Source organism: Podospora anserina, chromosome 2 (assembly GCF_000226545.1).
Source record: "Podospora anserina S mat+ genomic DNA chromosome 2, supercontig 2".
NCBI classification, from domain to species: domain Eukaryota; kingdom Fungi; phylum Ascomycota; class Sordariomycetes; order Sordariales; family Podosporaceae; genus Podospora; species Podospora anserina.
Window position 1 is genome coordinate 3,635,445 of NW_001914858.1, and position 20,456 is coordinate 3,655,900.

General features: G+C 52.4%; 6 protein-coding genes across 6 annotated transcripts; 4 read left to right on the plus strand and 2 right to left on the minus strand.

Annotated features, from left to right (window-relative positions):
• Nucleotides 1-5,210: 5,210 nt before the first annotated feature.
• Nucleotides 5,211-5,805, plus strand: PODANS_2_10410 (uncharacterized protein; the record flags this gene model as incomplete). The annotated part of the gene is made up of 3 exons (XM_001911817.1): nucleotides 5,211-5,530; nucleotides 5,590-5,712; nucleotides 5,775-5,805. The coding sequence occupies 3 exons, from the start codon at nucleotides 5,211-5,213 to the stop codon at nucleotides 5,803-5,805; spliced, it is 474 nt and encodes a 157-aa protein (XP_001911852.1).
• Nucleotides 5,806-6,281: 476 nt separating this feature from the next.
• On the minus strand, nucleotides 6,282-7,901 carry PODANS_2_10420 (uncharacterized protein; the record flags this gene model as incomplete). The annotated part of the gene is made up of 2 exons (XM_001911818.1): nucleotides 6,282-7,742; nucleotides 7,800-7,901. The coding sequence occupies 2 exons, from the start codon at nucleotides 7,899-7,901 to the stop codon at nucleotides 6,282-6,284; spliced, it is 1,563 nt and encodes a 520-aa protein (XP_001911853.1).
• A 520-nt stretch (nucleotides 7,902-8,421) lies between these two features.
• Nucleotides 8,422-9,582, plus strand: PODANS_2_10430 (uncharacterized protein; the record flags this gene model as incomplete). The annotated part of the gene is made up of 4 exons (XM_001911819.1): nucleotides 8,422-8,455; nucleotides 8,520-8,544; nucleotides 8,597-8,738; nucleotides 8,812-9,582. The coding sequence occupies 4 exons, from the start codon at nucleotides 8,422-8,424 to the stop codon at nucleotides 9,580-9,582; spliced, it is 972 nt and encodes a 323-aa protein (XP_001911854.1).
• Nucleotides 9,583-10,270: 688 nt separating this feature from the next.
• On the plus strand, nucleotides 10,271-11,089 carry PODANS_2_10440 (uncharacterized protein; the record flags this gene model as incomplete). Its single annotated transcript, XM_001911820.1, has 1 exon — nucleotides 10,271-11,089. The coding sequence occupies one exon, from the start codon at nucleotides 10,271-10,273 to the stop codon at nucleotides 11,087-11,089; it is 819 nt and encodes a 272-aa protein (XP_001911855.1).
• An 898-nt stretch (nucleotides 11,090-11,987) lies between these two features.
• On the plus strand, nucleotides 11,988-14,630 carry PODANS_2_10450 (uncharacterized protein; the record flags this gene model as incomplete). The annotated part of the gene is made up of 2 exons (XM_001911821.1): nucleotides 11,988-14,202; nucleotides 14,263-14,630. 2 exons carry the CDS (start codon nucleotides 11,988-11,990, stop codon nucleotides 14,628-14,630), a joined length of 2,583 nt encoding a protein of 860 aa, XP_001911856.1.
• Nucleotides 14,631-15,130: 500 nt separating this feature from the next.
• PODANS_2_10460 (uncharacterized protein) lies at nucleotides 15,131-18,509 on the minus strand (the record flags this gene model as incomplete). The annotated part of the gene is made up of 2 exons (XM_001911822.1): nucleotides 15,131-15,872; nucleotides 15,925-18,509. The coding sequence occupies 2 exons, from the start codon at nucleotides 18,507-18,509 to the stop codon at nucleotides 15,131-15,133; spliced, it is 3,327 nt and encodes a 1,108-aa protein (XP_001911857.1).
• Nucleotides 18,510-20,456: the final 1,947 nt, after the last annotated feature.

The window sequence follows — 20,456 nt, forward strand, 5'->3', positions numbered from 1 at the left end:
CCTACTGCTGCAACCTAGGAGGCCATATTATTCAACCCCCAAGTTCATGTAATACCAGCCCTTTTGTAATCGCCTACCGTCTTTGTGGCAAATGTCCCCCGGATTCTCACCGCTTCATTGGCCTTGTCCGCAGCCGGTACTATCTCAGTCAAGACTCACACCCACACACTCAGCCCTACCCGCACACCAGCCGTCTTCCGCCCTTAAGGCTGACCAACTGCCATATTAGTGCCCTCATATCTTGAGCCCCTAAAAGGCCACCATATACCAACAAGAGTAGAGCTCCACCATACCAACCCTCAAAGAAACACATTTGCCTATGACCATCTAGAACCATCTAGACCTCATCAACCCCCAAAGCAGCAAAGTTGCCCAAAAATAACAACCTGCCGGCCTAGATCTAGACCCGGCCAGCCCGACCCCAACGTCGATCAAGCGACAAGAAAAGAAAAGATTCCCGCGCGGCCAGGACCAGGTCATGAGTATAGGTGTGTGTGGGGATATATGCGTGGTCGACCGGCCTAGCCGCTGAATCAAGGTCATCAAATGTACGGTTCTTCATTCGACCCACTCGCACAACAAGAATGGAGTGAGAGCCGTTATTCAGCATCCAGCATGATATCGCCGGATGCCTGATCGAAACCCGCCAAATGGAGATAAGCCCAATGGTGGATGGACCTAGACTTCCACGACTTCGTAGATTCAAGACCATTAACGTTGGCTGTGTAGAAGTACTCGCAAGTTGACCACCCAAGCCCTGGAAGCCATGGTATAGGACACTGGTAGCTACCCACACACCTACCGGTGACGAGATCCATTATCCGGCATCTATACTAGACAGTCCAGCCTGATATCACAAGGCCCGATGCCTAATGAGCGTCCATCTCATCTTCCCTAGAGTCGTAACAATGTCGGTGAGTCTAGACTTCTGCAAGTCATTAGTTTCAACATCACAAATGTTGATAGGCATATATTCAGCATAGCAAAGACGATCTCTTACTCAGCAACCTCCTTGATATTGCCACATGCTGACCTCAAGTCCCAGTTTACCTCACGAAATCCACCGAACCGACAATGTCGATGACAACGACGACGACGACGACGACAGTAGAACGAGCCCAGAGTTCCGCAGCTCGGTTACCACAAAGCCAGTAGAATGAGTCCAGACTCCTGCAACTCCGTGACTCAGGGCAACGCTAGACCCTCAACACTTTCGAGACCCTTCAAATCTATGAAACTATTGTTGACTTCGTGATAGGTCGACACATAAGTGAAAAAAAAAGGGGGCAATGAAACAGCCTGGCTGCCTAACCCGCGCTCGGCGAGCCGGAATAGGAAGGCAACATAACACAACACAAGATAAACCAAACAAACATACATCTCAACCAAGAAAGCCTAGCCCACCTCGCCTCTCCTGTCTTCCCCAGACCTCCCACACCCATCTCCACACCCCAAGAAATGTACATACCATAGCCCAGCAAAACGGGAAAACAAGGCGTAGGTATCCGCCCTCACCAGCAACATCGCCAGCCTCGGCAGAAGTAGCTAGCAAGCTGAACTCCCCCCGTGAGCCATCCAACCTCGTAGTCAGCACCCGGTTATGTCATCATCAACTCAGGCAGAAACTCGAACACCCAAGCATCACATCCAATACATCCCATCCCAACCTGCCGGCATCAATACCGCCACAACAATCAGTCAGTCACTCCTGATCGACCGGTCCTCCCCAAAAGCCACGAAACCATCCCCTCCGTGTGCTCCATCCGATGACGAAAAAAAACGTGGCAGTGAAACCATCACTTTTCGGGCCCGTCAAGACACCCGGGCGAATAAGCCTCTGTCAACAGGAAAGCAAATACCGGGCCCGTAAAGGTGCGGTGTGGTGAGTGATACAAACTGTAACAACAGCCACGCCAGAGAGTGCAACTCTGGGCTGTCCCGCACCGTAATATCTAGAATGAAAGGACCGATAGACATTACAGTGCAATATCCCCAAGGCCAACCAGCTGATCAAGTGTGCAGCTCCCCAGCCTTCCTGGGGAAAAAGCCCTCTTGTTCATCTGTGCTGTTCTCACCGCGCCTTGCACCAATACTAGTAAACTGCGCCCTTGATGAATAGGTAAAATGATAGTTGAAAATGTGAAATTTGGATGCTGCACCCTTACGCCAAGAAACTTGTCTCTTCGATTGACAGGTACACTTGCGAGATTGATCCCGCCATAACAGCCTCCGATATACACCGCTACGTCCCCTCTCGCAGCGTCGAAAAGGCGGAGAGCCGAGAACACGGGACGTTGGGGTCCGCGGGGCTCGGCGAGGAGGCCGCATCCTCTTGCATGCTCTCCGGCTTCTACAGCCTTGGCTTTCAGGCCTCCCTTTTCGCATCTCATCCTCTCGCAAAGGAAAAACAGATGACTCTTCTTTCGGGAACATGTTCAGCTCAACATGGGTAGAAACAACAACGCTCCTGCGTTACGATGGCTGGTAGGTAGTGTCATTCCTACCCAAGCACGTGGATGGCAAGTGGAAATACTAGGGAAGCAGCTTTCTGTGTAGTTGTTGGTTGCTCTGTACCACACAGCCTGCCGCTCCCGAAAAGAACATGAGATGGCATGTCGTCCAACCGTCCAATTGTGTGCCCTTGTTCGCTTGTAAAGAGCCGTCAGAGCACCAGTCTTGGCCCCCACAACTCACTTGATCGTAGGGCTGCAGTTGGATGTCGACTCGTTTCAGAACCACCGGACACCGCAGCCGCAAAAGGGAATTTATTCGCAACCTAGAACAAGCTGCACTGCAGGTTCGGTCCGAGATGGGAGATGAGTAACACGGTGATATTTTGGTTCGATGCCCGAATCGCCGTCTTGATATCAAGGTAAGCAAGATAGATTTGGAAGAAGTGCTGATGGTCAATGTTATTCTGAGGCATCTTTATGTGGAAGCCTGGAAAGGCCTAACGCAATGAGGGTATTTGACTTCCGGAGCTCAATGCCGGTGACCAATCTCCGCGCCAAGCTTCAAACGTTCCCGGGATGACGGGCGGGTAGCCGGGCATTTGGTTCTCTGGGACCGTGCCTCAAGAGAGCCGAGACAAAATGTCCCGGTAACCAGGGGGGAGGGGGCCATCCATGATCATGGTGCGGGACGAGGGGGGGGCCCGGCCCTCTGCTTGGGGTCCCTCTCGTCTGGATCGCACGTGGCACCAGGTACCACCATACCGTACCGACCACCACCATCAGTGAAGCAAACCCGCAATAGGCAAACTTATTCACTGTCGCTTAACCCAGGCGGCAAGGTCACAGAAGAGCCGCGGTCTGTACGACCCGACGAATATGGTGTGGTGTCAACATCAGTACTCCCCCCTAAGTCTGCAGATGGAAATAGTCTGAAACAGATATGCATCTCGGACATGATCGCAAAAGTCGCAGCCGTGATCAATATTCCCAGAGCGATACCGAGACACCGGAGTAGGTTGAAAAGTGACAGGTTGAGCAGTGAGATGTCCTCAACAATCATGACCAAAGATTCTTGGCTATTCGGCAATGTATTCCCCGGAAACCCTCCCTGATTGTGCCACTCGGTTGTGGTAGCGGGACCTCCACGTGCTGACAGTCAGCAGCTTGGTAACCGCTCGTATAATTCAGCATCTTGATTGCTTCATGACATGAAGTTGTCGCGGTCTGGCGGACTTTGCTGTTTCCGATCAGGAAACTGACGGCCCGAAAATCTCACCGGAACCAATAGGTCTGGCTGCGGCTGGTATGGTCATTATTCCGTCCGATGGAGTCTCTCTGCACATTGCGTGGCTGCTAGGTCGGTGTGACTGGCATGCCACACTCGTCTATCCACAGACGAGCTCTAAACACCATTCTTGAGGTTGAACGATGACATGCTGAGTAACTCGCGTGTCGTCTGTACATACGTTCGCGGGGCAGATGCGGGACCTTACGTAGACGTTCGGTTGCTTGGCGGAGCGTATGGCGGATAACAGACGGAAATAAGATATCGGACGACATAGCCCCTTCATGACCCGCCATCATCAGTTCCAATTCAAGAACCATGACTTGGGAATAGCCGTCGCACCACGTAAGTCTGACGTGCGGCTCGCGACGATGTGGGATATCTGATGGAAGAGCCATGTGCATTCCAAATTCTGTGTAGGTGTAGCCAGGTGCGGTTGTGGCAGATGCGTCTCTTGTGACATGTGGTTGGAAGCCCAACACGTGCTGTTGGTACAGCTGCAGATGCTCTGCCGAAAGCTTGCGGCTCGTCCGGCACTGGCGATGCGTTCCACTGGGTCGGAGACAGACGACAGACGACCGGTACCACCAGAGCACAAGTCTACCACACTTCGCGTACCACTGAGCCGCATCTGCAGGATTCTGGAGCACACCAGATATCGGCACGCTGGCTTAAACCGGCAACGACATGCTGGTATTACTCGCGAGGAAGTCGCCGTGTATCGCCGTATGTCGCCGTATAAACCAGTTTGAAGACGAGCGGGGCATAGAGAATCCGGCGTGCCTGGCAATGTCTCTGTCTGCGTAGTCAGCATGCGACCGAACGACGTCAACGTAAACGGAAAAAGATTGTGAAGCCTCAGGCAAGGTACCTTTTTTGTCGCAGAGGGCTGCATGCAAGTGGCTCGCGCCAGGTGTAACCCCAGCAAAGCCCACTGGTGCTTACACAGGCCACCAAGGCATCCATCCAATTCCATCTTTGGATGCCACTCAGCCCTATGCAAGTGTAGGAAAGTGGCCCAGTGTGCGTATTGACAGGTTTCGAAAAATCCCATTCGCCCCCAAAAACGGTTTCGATGTTCGTTCTAATTCCCTGTTTGGTACTTGACTCTCGGCCCTATGCAAAGAGTAGCATCACCAGATGTCCGGATCTCACGGCTTGGAGGCGCAGATGCATCTCATCGTTGGGCCCAGTCCCGAAACCTGTCGTAACTGCCATGCATTTCGTCCAGCTTGCCTTGGTGCCGTCCAGTACCTTTGGCCCATGCCGTGCGAGTCACATCCCCAGGGGGCGTGATATGTACCTTGACAAGGCGTTCCACCAATATCACCCAGTCGTATCACGATGCCTAAGGCGTGTGGGGAACGTAAGGAAAGTAAGGTCTCTTTTCGCCTTATGTCATCTCGCGGATTTGGGGCCCCCGCGGGGCACTGTCGCCTGCAACTACATGGCAGTTCAGGAAAGAGGGCGAGATGAAGTTGCATATCTATTCAAGTGGCATTGACATGTCGTTCAAAGTTATATATTTAAGGAACTTCGTGTTCCCAGGTTCCGGTCCTGTTTTTATCATCAGCATCAGCAACACATCCCATCAACCGCGTCAGCCAGCTCAACTTTTTACTCACAGCATCACCACCAGCAAGCTCTTCCAACACAACCTATCAACACCCAAACCATCATCCCTAGCCTCAGCTTTTAAACTTCAACCCATAACCCAAACCTTCGCAATGGCTGCCTTCGCTTCTTTCACCACTGAGCCTTGTGTCAACTATGGCCGCTCCGGCTACAACAAGTAAGTCGCCCTCTCGTCTCAACATCTTGGGGTCCCCATAGACTGACACCATGCTTCAGGGGCAACTCCGAGGATGATGAGGAGAACAAGTTTAGCAACTTTGGCCGCTCGGGATACAACAAGGGGAATGACGAAGACGAGGAGGACAAGTTCCGCAACCATGGCCGCTCCGGCTACAACAAGTAAGCCTTCCGGCCATCGAGATCAACTTGAAGTCTTCCAACCAGAACTAACCGTTTCACAGGGAGAACGACAAGGAAGAGGATGACAAATAAATGCCTCCGGAAAATTCACAACACCAGACCGGCATTCTCTCCCCTCTTAATAACCAGCTCAACTCTGAAGCCATCGCCAGCTCACCGGGGCAAGACTCGCCGACTGTCTTCTGTTTCCTCCTTTGTTTTTCCATTTGTTTTAGAAGATTTCATCCGTCATCACTGACGATACTCCTCATGTACCATCAATGCATATAGACGGGCGGCATAAATATCCGGGGTGGCGACCTGATCGCATCCCAAAACCTCAAGAGATGGACCTCACGGTCAATGGCGACAGGCGGTGGATTTCCTTTGTCGTACACGAAATGGCCGGGACGAATCATGAGCTTCTGGCCCCTCGATGGGGACCTTGTACAACACGGATATTATTATTAGTTAGACTAGAATTGCATTTGCATATTCATTTTCCAACACAGAATCTGTACCACATTGTCAGTCAATAGTCTCTTCATCACATTGCACAAAAAGGAGCATTACTTTTCGAAGATCACTCCTAACACTTCTTCGACGTCCCCGGAGTCGCCGCGTCCCGTGATACAGGCAAGCCGGTTGGCGGCAAGTCGCAAGTGCTCCGCCGCGAGTACAACGTCGGGTTCTCTTCCGGCCCCGCACGCTTGTGCCTCCGTCATGAAGCCTTCTAGATGCATCTGGCATTCAAAGAGAAGTTGATTTTGTCGTTCAGTGACACCAAGCAAATGATGCACATCGCCAGGCAATGAGGTGAGCTCTGAGAATGATTGGACCAGTCTCTCAGTGAGGGTATGAACACCACCTGGATCCGTTAGCCCTGCAGCCGCCGTCGCCGCAGCCTTGCAGGAAATGGTGAGCGGCTCGGCACCTTGGAGACCCTGAACGCTCCCAAGAGCCGAACTTTTAAAACCTTGGATCAGCGGTTCCAGTGTTTCTCGTTCCACAACATCACTCTTGTTCACCGCAACCAAGCACTGCTGAGCTGCAGCTGCTAATTTCAGCGTCTCCACGTCATAGCTTATCTGGTGACCGCCTCCTTTTACTGCTTCCACGGAGGCCAAGACGATGACAATGTCCGAATCCATTGCCTTCTGACGTGCTCTGCGGATGCCCTCCTGCTCGATAGCGCCGATGACTGGGCTCGAGTCCCCGTCAAGATTAGCAATCGACCTGGTCGACTCGGTTCGTATGCCAGCTGTGTCAGCAAACGAACAGAGATATCCCCGAATATCAAGATTCGCCTCGATAACGTCGCGGGTAGTTCCCGCTTCCGAGGAAACAATGGAAGCTTCCCGTCCAACAATCTGGTTCATCAAAGAGCTCTTCCCGGCATTGGGCGGTCCCAACAGAGCTATCCGGATACCGTTCCGTAGAAGCTCACTCTTTTGGCTGCCAAGCTTGTGCATGTTGATTGAATGCAAGATGCCCTCCACTAGCCGTCTGACATTGGTAAGCAGCTCGGTCGGGGATTCGTCAAAGTGCTGATCTTCTGAGAAGTCAATGAGTGCCTCGATCTCACCCCGAGCCAGCAAAAGTTCCTCTCGCCAGCGTTCGTATGTTTTGCCCAAAACACCCGAGTTGCCCTGCACGGCCACGCGTCGTTGCTGTTCTGTCACGGCGTCAAGAGTGTCGCCCAGTGACTCCACCTGTGCAAGATCGAGCCTCCCATTCAGGAATGCACGTCTCGTGAATTCGCCTGGTTCAGCATATCGAACTTTGCCCGTGGTCGAGCACTTTGGAATCGCCGCAAGCACAGCCTTGATCGTAGCAGAGCCTCCATGGACGTGCAATTCAAGCACATCTTCGCCAGTCACGGTCTTGGGCCCAGGGAAGTAGAGAATGAGGGAATCCGAGTCCAGGATATTGCCATTGGGCAGATTGGCAGAAGCTGGGTCAAGCAACGTCCTCACACCAGCATATCTGGGTTTCGGTGGAGGTTTCGTTGGGCATAGTGCTTTGTAAACCTAATCACATGTTAATGGAGAACTTATCACTATACTCCACGATGGATAATGTGTTACGCTTAAAGAACCTGGGCCAGAAATGCGGATAACGGCTATGCCCGCCTTTCCCGCACCCGATGACAAGGCATATATGGTGTCGTCGTTCTCATTGAAGAGCATGTCGTCAGTTCTTGGCGTAGCATAACCAAACTGCCGCATGCTGGGTTTATGACATGACAGCCATGGTTGAGGTTGTTGTTGAGCGGGCGCAACAGGCAATGCCCACGGCCGTGCTGTGAGTGCTCTCTTCAACACATAGCGAAACATTGACAAAAATCAAAAGGGAGAAAAGCGGGAATACAGCAGGGAAAAAACAGGTCTGGCGTTGTTTGTCATTGCTTCTTTCCTTCATATTCAATTGAAGTTTCATGTTGGAGCTTCCAATGCTTGATCTCTGATTGGCTGGTACGGGGGTAGCTCCGATAAGATAATCGGTGGCACGGACCCGTTCGCTATCAACCAAAACTTCTGTCTCCAAAAAATTTATCAGCAGCGCATCTGGACGAGCCCCTCCAGAATCAACGATTTGCCTACGAATTCTCGACCTTTGCCTCCCTCCCACACCCGCAACAAAACTGCGCGTAGTTTTTCACCACCACCATAACGCAGACAAGACAGGCCGAACTCGAGAACCGCGATCATGTCTGACGAAATCGTCTGGCAGATTATAAATCGTAAGCATTGGTTTTCATGGAGGCGAATTGGTTGCATGGTCTCAGTCGCTAACTATCCGAGTAGAACAGTTTTGCGCCTTCAAGCTCAAGTACGCATTAGATTATTTGCCATTTTGAGCTACACAAACTGACTTTACTTAGGACGACAAAGGGCCAGAACTTTTGCAGAAATGAACACTCGGTCAGCGGTCTTTGCAACAGGCAAAGTTGCCCTCTCGCCAACAGCAGATATGCAACCATCAGATCATCGCCCAAGGGCACGATATATCTGTACATAAAGACAGTACGTGGCCATCGCTGTGACGAAAGATGACAGTGGCAATGGGCGAATGGCTAACTGTGTATGCTCTCAACAGATCGAGAGAGCGCATATGCCAGCGAAATGGTGGGAGAAGATCAAGCTTTCCCAGAACTACGCGACGGCCCTCCAGCAGATCGAAGACAAGCTCCAATACTTTCCCAAGTTTCTTCAGCACAAGTGCAAGCAACGTCTTACGAGACTCGTACAAGTAGCGACCCGCATGCGCAAGCTCGCCGCCGAGGAAGCCAGACTTGGCGAACAGCTCGTACCAAAGATGGCGCCAAAGATCAAGGCACGTGAAGCCGCCAGAGAACGCAAGGCCCTTGCGGCGGCCAAGCTGGAGAGGACGATCGAGAGAGAGCTTCTTGAAAGACTGCGACAAGGCGCGTACGGAGACCAGCCCCTCAACTGCAATGCGACTATCTGGAAGAAGGTGCTCAATGCTCTTGAGAACGAGGGCGAGGGCACCCGCGATAAGGACATGGACAAGGGTATTGAGGATGATGATGAGTCCGAGAAGGAGATGGAGGAGGAGCTGGAAGAGGAGGACGAGGAAGAGGACGGAAACGTCGAGTATGTTTCTGACTTTGATGAAAGCGACGAAGAACTCGCGGATATCGAGGACTGGTTGGGCAGCGAGGAAGAGGATGATGCCGAAGACGATGACGATGATGAGGATGACAGTGAGGAGGACGACGACGAGGAGATCAAGAAGAAGGCCGGTGATAAGCGGAAGAGAGGTCGGGCCGTCAAGCCATCGGCACGCAAGAGGAAGGAGATCGAGGTGGAGAGAGAGACAGAGCGGTCCAAGCTCCTTGCTTTCTAGATATGGGAATGGACGGCAGGATGGAAAAGAGCTTTACTCGGCGTTTATGGGTTGTTCATCATGGCTGGCAAGATGGGTTGCCAGGTGTCTTTATGTAATACCGACTTGGACTGGGTATATAGAGCCCGTGCATTATCAGCAAGCGATTCACCATGTGGTGTTGATTGTATATCTACAGTACTGTATTGTTCATTGTGAGCTTCCCAGTCGCAGCCTTGTAAGTGCATTGACACGTCAAGCCAGCTGTTCGGCTATAAGTGGGGCAGACGAGGCTTGTTGGAATGCCCCGTGAGTGGTATGAAACACTGCGACACTGCACAAGCGCTGAAACCAAGTCGGTCGTGGGATTGCCACTCACTCTCCCAGCTTTCTTCCTACAACTCTTCCAACTTTGAACAACCTGACAACCGGCCCACGACCGCAGAATTCCGCCATCTGAGTAGCACAGCAGGTTGAATGTCAACTACCCCACGGTATTCTAGACAGCTTAATTCAGTGACCTTTTTCTCTTCTCGGCTGGCAACCAAGCAATAATTCGCGACCGCTCATTCGCTCGCGCAACGATTCACACGACAACAACTCGTTTTCCGACCGACCACCAAGAAAGCTTAATTCAGTGATCGAAAATCGTCCAACATTCCCCCAGGGCCACAGTGTAGCAAACAGCGAAAGAAGGAATAGAGCCACCATGGCCTCATGGTACAGCTCCCTCCTGACCAACGCGTCCACAAACATCACCAAGCTCCAGCGAACCTACTTCGCGGGCGAATCCGACGGCGACACCGAAGACGACACGCATGTCTGCCGCGTCTTGAGAAACTACTACACCGAAAAAGGCAGCCCCTTCCCCGGCTGGCTGCCCCCCGACCCGAAGGCTCCTCCACCGCAACAACCTGTTTTGGCGCAGCAGCAACAGGGCAGATATGGCGGGTTTAACAACCAGGCTGGACCGGGAGGGTCGCAGACGAGATTGAATAGTCTGTGGGATAATAACAAGGGCGGTCAGCAGCAGGGACAGGTTGCGAGCAGTAGGAACCCATTTGCTGCTGGGGGACAGGCGGTGCAGCAGGATAATAGGCCGCAGGCGCAGAGTTTGAGGACAGGGGGGAGTTATCAGGGGGGTGGGAGGCCGGATGGTATGTCACCCACAGGAAGCGCGGCGAGTGGGACGAGCGCGCAAGAAAAGTTGAAGCAGAGGCTTTGGGGGGGAGGTGCAAGGACTACGAGCCCGAATGCGGCGGGGCCTTTCCAACCGCCGGCTCCTCAGCAGCAACAGCAGGCGCCGCCTCCACAGCAAGGTAGACGGGGGTGGGGAGGGGCTGCTGCTCCGGAGGGGGGGTATTCTAGTAGGCGGGACGAGAGGCCGGTTATGAGTGCGAATGCGCCGTGGGCGGATGGGGGTTTTGATTCTCCTTCTGGCGGCGGCGGTGGTGGTGGTGGAGGGAGGAGTTATGGTTTGCCGAGCGGACCAAGGGGAGGGTTGCCAAGTGGTCCTCGACCGAGATGATGGGTTGGTGCTAGGGAAAGGCCGAAAGCATTGGGATGAATGAATCTTGTAATTGGATCTATGGGTCAAGAGTGACAGAGGGGATGCTGGTGTGACGACTCGGATTCCGTGTACAGAGTCGGCCGCGTCCAGTTACGCGGACTACAGTGAAATGCGAACCAAGCCGTTCTCCACCAGTGAAAGCCGAGCCATGACTTCAGGGGCTTCGATGGGTTGGAAGACAGCTACAGGGACAGTCGAACATATTACGGGAAAACTTTACTCTCAACAACCGTGTGAACAACGGAGATGATCATTTCAGCAACAAATAGTACAGAAAGCGTTGTCAAGCAGGCGTGTGTTTGATGTATCAGTATGTCCATAGCCGTAAGTCGTGCCTTGATGGCAGCAAATCATCTATTTTACAAAGGCACCGCGAGAATATTCTCTTCTTGGAATTTCTCGGCAAGACTATCACCATGGTCTGTTTGTTGGCATCAGATGACGACGACATGCCCCGAGTGGTACGTGTTGAAGGCGAGGGCTGGTTTTGCCTCGGTGATAGCAAGTACCGGTACCTTTTCTTAGCTATTATTAGGTAAGGACCAGCGGCCTATCAAAGTACCGGTACCTTGATCAGGGAGCAACCCCTCCAACTGCGCGGGGTTGCCTGCCCATCTGGGCGTTCCTTCAACCTTGACAAGCCCCCCAAAGCTTATAAAACACCTCGTGGTCACAGTCCACTACCTACCAGTCCGTCTCCTGCTGACCCCGGGCAAACCATTGCGCATGTGAATCTGTTTTTCGTTCAAAAGATCTAGTACCTATCTGTTGCGAAATAATTAACCAACCTAGCACACAGCCTCAGCGAGCTAGCTAAGGGAGGGATCCAAGCGGTTGCTGTTGCTGCTTTGCGACAATGACCAGGGTTACAAAGATGACGTCGCCGTCATTCCCAAACTCTCAACCGCAAACACCATCAGCAGACTCCCACTCCACCATTTCCATTTCCACCTCCACCTCCACCTCCAACATTTCCCGCTCAGAAATCCCTCCGCGTCCGTCTTCTCCCTCAGGAAGCCTCTACGCAATGTCCGACGACGAAGAATCCGACTACAACACCATCACCCACACCGAAACCGGCCGCGGCGTGAAGCTCCTCTTTTCAAAGTCCAAAGTCTACGTTCACCCTACACCTTCGGCCAAGGACAATATCCCGGGGTATATTGCCCTCTTGCAGCAAAAAGCCTCCTCCGGCCTTACCCGCCCGACGAGTTCCTCCTCAAAAGCCTCGATTCGCTCCTCGGATTTGCTGCTCGCATGGGTGCCTGAATCTCAACTGGGGGACTCGGCCTCGATTTATGTCAAGGTTGACCTCTGCGATGGGGGCTCCCCCCCAAAACAATCATACCTGGTGCCGCCTCCCCCGACGGTGACTACCCACCGGGGTTCGGTAGGGAGCTATGCGTTTGCTATTCCCGTGTCGGCAGTGTACTCGCTGCTCGTCCGTCCGCCAAGCTTGGGGTGGTGGTATGGGAGCGTGATTATCAACTCGAGGGCCGGTGATTCTTTTCCGGCCTTGTTTTTTCACGACAATGAATGCCAGAGCACGTTGCTGAAGAGGAAACAGCGGGCTAGGGAGACATTTGATCCTTTTGGCGAAGGGGGGGAAATGTTTTGGGGTGGGGATGAGGTGCTGAGGTGGTTGAGGAGGTATGTTGAGATTGAGAGGAGTGTGGCGGAGCCGAATGTGTACTTGGTCGAGCCGAGCCAGGAGGATCTGGAGGGGTTTGGGGGGAAGGTTACTGCCGGTGGGAGGGCAGGGCTGGCGGTAGGGGGTGGGGTGCCTGGACCGTCGAGTTCGAGGGATACAAGCAAGGATGGGGGGATGGATCCCTTTACGAAGTTTATCAAAGAGACGGGGTGGAATATTATGGAAAAGTTCAGCAAAGTGACGACTTTTACGAGGCAAGCAGCGCAGGATGTGCTTGATAACCCGAGGATTCCGCCACAGATGAGGAGGTTGATGAAGAACCCCGAGGTTCAGACGCTGCAGGAGGAGTTTGATAGTGCGAGGATATACCTGGCGAGGTGGGCGATGGGAATTGCGGAACAGAGCGAGAGGGATAGAAACCAGAGGATATGGACTGCGAGGGAGGTGATGGAGTTGGAGGATACAGATGTCGGAGAGTTTGAGCTGCTGGATAGCACGAATAGTCTCACGCTGGAGCAGATGAGGAAGCCAGTTACGCTGAGCGAGTGGAGGAAGTTTTTTGATCCACGAACTGGACGGTTATCGGTGACGGTGGATGAAGTGAAGGAGAGGGTGTTCCATGGTGGATTGGACCCCGATGATGGCGTGCGCAAGGAGGCTTGGTTGTTCTTGCTTGGTGTGTACGATTGGTATAGTACAGCCGATGAGCGTAAGGCTCAGGCTGCCTCGCTTAGAGATGCGTATATCAAGCTGAAGGGCAGCTGGTGGGAGCGCCAGATCGACCAGGGCGGTGAGGGTGAAGATGGAGAGTGGTGGAGGGAGCAGCGGGCCAGGATAGAAAAGGATGTCCACCGCACCGACCGCAATGTCCCGATCTTTGCTGGCGAAGACATCCCCCATCCCGATCCAGAGTCTCCCTTCGCCGAAGTCGGCACCAATGTTCACATGGAGCAACTCAAGGACATGCTCCTCACCTACAACGAATACAACAAAGACCTCGGCTACGTGCAAGGCATGTCGGATCTTCTTGCCCCCATTTACGCCATTCTTCAAGACGACGCCATGGCCTTTTGGGGATTTAAGTGCTTCATGGACAGGATGGAGCGCAACTTTTTGCGTGATCAGTCTGGCATGCGGGCTCAGTTGTTGGCTCTTGACCACCTGGTTCAGTTCATGGACCCCAAGCTGTATGAACACCTCCGTTCGGCGGACAGCACCAACTTTTTCTTCTTCTTCCGGATGCTGCTCGTGTGGTACAAGCGCGAGTTTGACTGGCCGGATGTGCTGCGGTTGTGGGAGGGGTTGTGGACAGATTATTTGAGCAGTAGCTTTCATCTGTTTGTGGCGCTTGCGATTCTGGAGAAGCACAGGGATGTGATCATGACGCATTTGAAGCATTTTGATGAGGTGTTGAAGTATAGTGAGTATTTTATGCCATTCCCCATTTATCCGGAAGATGAACAGCTAACTGTTGTGCTAGTTAATGAACTCTCTGGTACAATGGACCTTGAGTCAACTCTGATCCGCGCAGAAGCTCTGTTCAAGCGGTTCCAGAGGCTAGTGGAGGCGGTGGACAGGAAGGGTCACTTTCCTGCGCCCAAGAGGGTGCCCACACAGCCAGCAGGAGACGGTACTGCTTCTGGTTCAAATACTGCTGCGACGCCTGCTTCGCCGCAGGGCAACACGAGCGCGAATGAACAAAATAGTAACAGCCTGAATAACAATGGAAAGGGCAGGGAACAAGTGGAGAAGGTTATCTCGCCGGAGCTGAGGAAGTTGTTGAAGAGAGAGGTGGAAGTGCTGCCTAGACGGGACGTGGCTACGAGTAGTAAGAATGGGGGGAAGTGATGAGTTTTTGTTTTTTTGGTGCTCTGATTGTGGCTTTTGTTTGGAGTTCTGGGACTCGGGAGACGGCAGGTGGGCAATAGGGATACCATTCTGGCGAATTAGGGGGCAAAACTGGAAGTATGGGGGTTTGGGGAGGGAACATACCTGGGACCTTGGACGAGGGATTGCATGTTGTTGTGCGAGTTTCGAATTGGTTGTTTAGTATCCTTTGGTGGTATAGTTTATTGCTAGTGAATAACAAGCCAACAGAAAGTACAGCATGTCATACCATCGAGTTCGAATGTCGTTTACACTCTAAACACATTTCAAGAGGAAAGACGCAAAAAAGTCAATTGCTAACCCTGTCTTTCGTGATGAAAGTTATATTCCAGCTAGGTACCGAAAACCTCAAGATTGACAAACGCCCCTGTGGTCCCCAGGGTCCCAAAAGCAAACCACATCATTAACCATTTCTTTATCCCTTATCCCAATTCATATATGTATAACCCAACCCCAAGAAACTACCAAATAGCAGCCTGATCAAAATCAAACCTCGCCAACTCCCCATTCGCATCCTCCAGATCCTTCTTCGCCTTCATCCGCATATAAAAAATCGGACAGTCCTTCGAGCTGCAAATCACCTCACAGTGCATGCTCCCCTGACACCTCTGGCACTGTGTCCACAACCGCCCAAATCTCACCTCCAAATCACTGACCTTGTCCAGCGTCTTCTTGTACAACTCACCCACCCTCGGCGCGTCATCGGCACACACCGCGCCCCGACTCTCTTCTTTCCCTGTCAAGGGTTTCTTGCAACCCATACACGTTTGGGTTTTCTTGGCAAATTTCATGAGACCGCCTACTTTGGGTGCCGCGACGGAGATGGCGCGGGTGTGATCACCTGTCAGCAAGGACTTGGCTTTTGTCTCGCCGAGGATGGGCTCGAAGATGCGGCCGAGGGGTTTGGCGAGCTGATTGTCGAGGTAGTATTTTGTGTCGATGGGTACGTTGTGCTCGAGGACGTAGATGGGGTCTTCGGAGCGTTCGAAATTCTTGGAGCCAGTCGCGCCTTTGACCATGACATAGGCTACACGGTCGCCGAGGGCGGGGGCGGAACCGGCGTCGCGCTTCTTCATGCGGTGGGCGAGCTCGACGTGAGCTTGCTTGGCGGCGTAGTCGTCTTTGGTGAGGGCTTTCGTGATGACGAGCTTAGACATGTCGACGCGGTTTTGAAGGAGGTCGGCGATGGTGTCTTTGACGTATCTAGGGGAAATTAGTATTCCGCAGGGTAAGTGATGAGAGGAGGGGGGCTTACTCTTGAGCTCCAGGGACGTCACGATCGATGAGAATCATGCGGAGGACCTTCTCGATGACGGTTTGCACCAAAAGACAGTTGTCACGACGGACAGTCTCAATACCCTTGGTGTCCATCTTGTCATACTTCTCCGGCTTTGTCCAGTACAGCCCAGCATAACGCTTCTTGTTAATCAGAAGATAGGGAAAGTACACCTTTTCGAACTCGAGCTTGATGGGCTTGATGAACTTGCTAGACACATAATTCGCCGCATCCTCTCCGAGCTTCATGGCTTCGGCCAACTCCTTGGTGCCAAACTTGACCATGACGGAATCAGTATCACCGTAGATGACCTGAGCGTCATGACTGTAGCCATTCTTGATGCAATATCTCTCCTCAACTTCGTGCTTCGTCCTCTCAATCATTTGACGACCGAAAGCGGTGGTACTACTAGCAATCTCCAAGCAGGGGAGTTTGCCGTTGGTGGCACCAGTCAAACCGTAGACGGAGTTTGCACTGATCTTCAAGGCTAGTTGACGACCGTTGAGCACAGCCTTTTTGAATGGATCTGTCTCAGCGGCAAGTTCTCTCTTGGCCTCCTTTCTAGCCGAGAGCAATTCCTCCAGAATTTGGGCCAACAGCCCCTTTCTCTTTTTGGTGGTAACGAACATGTCGCCATTGGGGGTAACGATGTAGTCCTCATCCTTGACTAAGCTCCACCTCTCAATATCCTTCTTCTTGATGAGAGTGGTGTAACACAAATTGTGGGCTTGAATGATGCTGGGGTACAGCGAAGCGAAATCCAGAGTGGCGATGGGGACATCGTAGTATCCTCTTGTAGGCTCAATGACAGTGGCACCCTCATACTGCTCTTCTGATGACTCCGATCTCATGTTGGGAATGACAAGCTTTTGCTCCAGGGCCTTGCGGAAGAGCTGACTCAAGAATTTGACTTGCTGACCTCTGGCGAGGAGAAAGTTGAATGGTACCCCCGTAACTCTTGCCATTTCGGTGTAGTTTTCAAGGCAAGACAGCTTGTCCATGAGTCTTTGTGGCAGGTAGGCATCCTTGAGACAGTAGAGTGCCAGTCTGCGTCTCGACTCTGGGGTACCCTCGAAAAGCTCCGTGATCATGGAGTGATGGACATCTTCTTTTTGTTCACCAAGAAAATGGGCGCACACAGAGTTCAGGGTATAACTGCGAAGTTGGTGGTCACGTTGAACCAGTTGAAGCAAGTCGAGCTGGAGACGACCGTTGGTGTTGGTGGCCTTCGTGTCGCGGTTGCCCATCTGCTTGCTGGAGAAGTTGGTTTCCTTCGCTACCGACTTGACGTGCGTGCGAGACCAGTATTCGAAGTTATGCACCTTGAGATGTTTCGCCCTGTCAAGGAGATAGGGGAAATCGAAGTTGGCAATATTGTACCCGATGATGATATCTGGATCAACCTTCTCTAGGAAGTCCCGCCATGCAGCCAACATTTTCCCTTCGTCCTTAAACTCCAGGATCTGAGTGGCCACAATGGGACTTGTGGTGTCGAGACAGAACACGTTTCGTACAAACGGCTTCTTGTCTCCGTATTTGGTGACGATATTGGCGATTTGAATGACGGAATCGTGTTGGGCCTCGGGGAAAATACCTTTGCGACCAGCGCACTCGATATCGAACGAGAGAATCCGGAGAGGGGCCATCTTAGACCACTCTCCAGAGGGCTTATGCGAAATCAGCTCTCGGTAGCTGATGACAGCTTCGAACTGGCAGTTGGACTGCTTGTTCATGTGGATAAGGTCATATGCGCCGGCGGGTGCTTCAACCCAAGACATGCCAGCAATCGAACAGTCTACCATGAACCGAAGCAAGTACTGGATACTGTCGTAGGTCATGATGCCGCCATCATGCTTCCACATCCCCTTCCAGTTGGCCTCGCCTCTCTCGATCATGGTGCGTACCTTGTTGATGTGTTTTGGATCGGTAACCGTAACCTTGATATAAGGATTTTGGACGTTCCCTTGGAAGCCATAGATGTTCTCGCGCATGGTCAGCGATACATTATGAATGACCTGTTGATATTGGTGATTTTGCGACATCTGCGATTCGAGATATGCTTTGAACGCAAGGCAGTCCTCAACGACGAACGAGACTGGCGCCGCGACATAGAGGTAGTGCTTGAAGTCTTTGACATGCAAAAGAACGGAGTTGCCGTTCTCGGTCACGCCAAATAGCTTCACAGCAGGTTGACCACCACCGATCGTGCCCTCCTCTGCCTCGATGGCTTGGAAGCAGAGACTTTGCTTGGAGGGATCGAAGTCGTTCGGAATGGGTGGCCGCTCCCATGCTTGGTCCTTTTCTGAGTTGTTTTGCTTGAGGTCTGAGATGTCCTGATTCAGTCTTTCGAGCACTTCGCTCTCGAAAACACTCTTCTGTTGGCTCGAGGCCATTCTGCCTTTGCTGTCATTTTGAGAGCTCTTGAAGCGTTGTGCTGGAGACGATGTGGGCTCATCGATGCGGCGCTTCTTGGTGGTGGCGGTAGAGGGAGTTGCGGCGATGTTCCGCCGGGTGCTTGAAGCCTCGCCAAAGGCCCTTTTCTGCGGTAATGTCGCGGAAGGCATTTTGGATTGCTTTGATGAAGGAGTGGCTTGCGGAAGAGCAAGTCTAGATTCCAGCTGTATGTCGAGGCATGGGATGGTGGGATATGGCAGCTGGGTCGTCTCTGGTTTGACGGGGATAGAAAGACGGTTGGAATAAGGACGTGGGATCTGGCTGGACTGTTGTTGGAGGTGTTGATGGCACGAACTCGAAATTCATTGAGCCAAAGAAACTGGGTGGACGCGCTCCATTCCCTTGTTACGTGACTGCCCCACTTTCCCGACGCGAGAGTTTAATTGACCAGTGAGGTATGTACCCTGCGTTAGACTTTAAGTGGTTCCTCAATACGGTCGCGACGCCACGCTCTTGCCCTACCTTAGAGCAAAACATATCGGGTTCAAGCAAAAGCCTCTCTTGCTCGTCATTTATCCATTGGTCATTTCTAACAAAAGTGGATGACAGCTTACAGGAAGAGTTGGAGCAAAAGCGCAGCCTGTTAACTAGCACTACGTGAATTCGCGTTACCTAACCCTGACCCTGGACCCTCGCATCCATCTCAAACCATTTACCCCGCCAACCTTCATCGGATCTTATTGATTGTTTACTTTCACCAACATTCTCATTCAACTTACAACATCGACATCCAGAAACACCCCAAACTAAAAACCACTAGTCCAGTCTCACGAGTTATCCATAAAATATCTCAATCAACAGCAGACTGACCTCCAAAATGGCCGATCGCCACCTCCCTCCCTCCTCCCGACTTATAACCACAACCACTGGCCACATCCCTTCCAAACCCTCGTCTCGTCTCATCCAGCAGCCCCCCGGCCCCTCAACCACTCCAACAACAAATCCACCGCCCCCAACTGCCAGCTCTGTCCGAAGAAACCTCTTCCAAAGCCAACTAACCCGCCGCGCACCTCACCAAGCCTCGTCCTCAACCTCCTCCGACACCATCCGTCTCCACCACCACCACCACTCCAACTCCTACGACTCCTCCGACCCCTACCAAGACTCCCCACCTTTACCACCCCCCTCACCCTCCTCAGAGTCAATAGTTCCCCGCAACTCCCACGGTGAAATCGAACTCCTAGGCGACCCCCCAACCCCTCCCCTCTACGACTCAGACGATTCAGCCGACCACAACAACAACTCTCCATCCCACCACCACCACCACCACCACCACCCGGGGAACCAAAACGACTCCCAAAGGGCCGAACAAGCCGCCGCCCGCAACCGCCTCTCCGAAGCAGTCCGACAACACCAGCTCCACCAAAACAAACTCCTTATGTCCATCCCGGGTAGCAACATGGTGGGATCCGGGTACGGAATGCACCAACAACTAAACAACACCCAACCAGAAGGTCAGCAACACCACCCCCATTTCGATACCTCCCCCTTTCTCTTCAGTCCCACCACCGCACCTCACTGTTCTGATCCTTTTTGTTCTGGTCACCACTACCCTTCTTCTTCTACTGCCCCCGCTCAGAAATTAATCTACTATCCTACTTCTTCTCCTTCCTCCTCCTCCTCCTCCTCCTCCTCCTCCTCCTCCTCTTCTTCTTCTTCTTTGCCTCCCATTCCTCCCAGGCTTAATAAAAAGCGAAAGGGAAAAATGAAACCCATCGTCTTTGATGAGACTGTAGACGAGAATGACAAGGAAGACTCATTTGCTAAAACCAAAAAAATCACCGAAACAGAGCTCATCGAGGAGGTCAAAGCCAGTCTGCGAGCCAAAGTGGCTGCCCTGGCCCAAGATAACTGGATGTTTGAGCCAGAGGAGCTTCCGAGACCTCATTGATCACCACAACTCAGATAATCATGTCAAAAGAAAATAAAAATGTAACGATACCCCAAGGCGTTATGTATGCTCTTAATTATCGAATTATCGGGCTCTGATCCCTTAACTCCAAGAATCGTGTGTATCGTGTACATACAACACCAACGTATGCTCCCCTCCCCCGCGT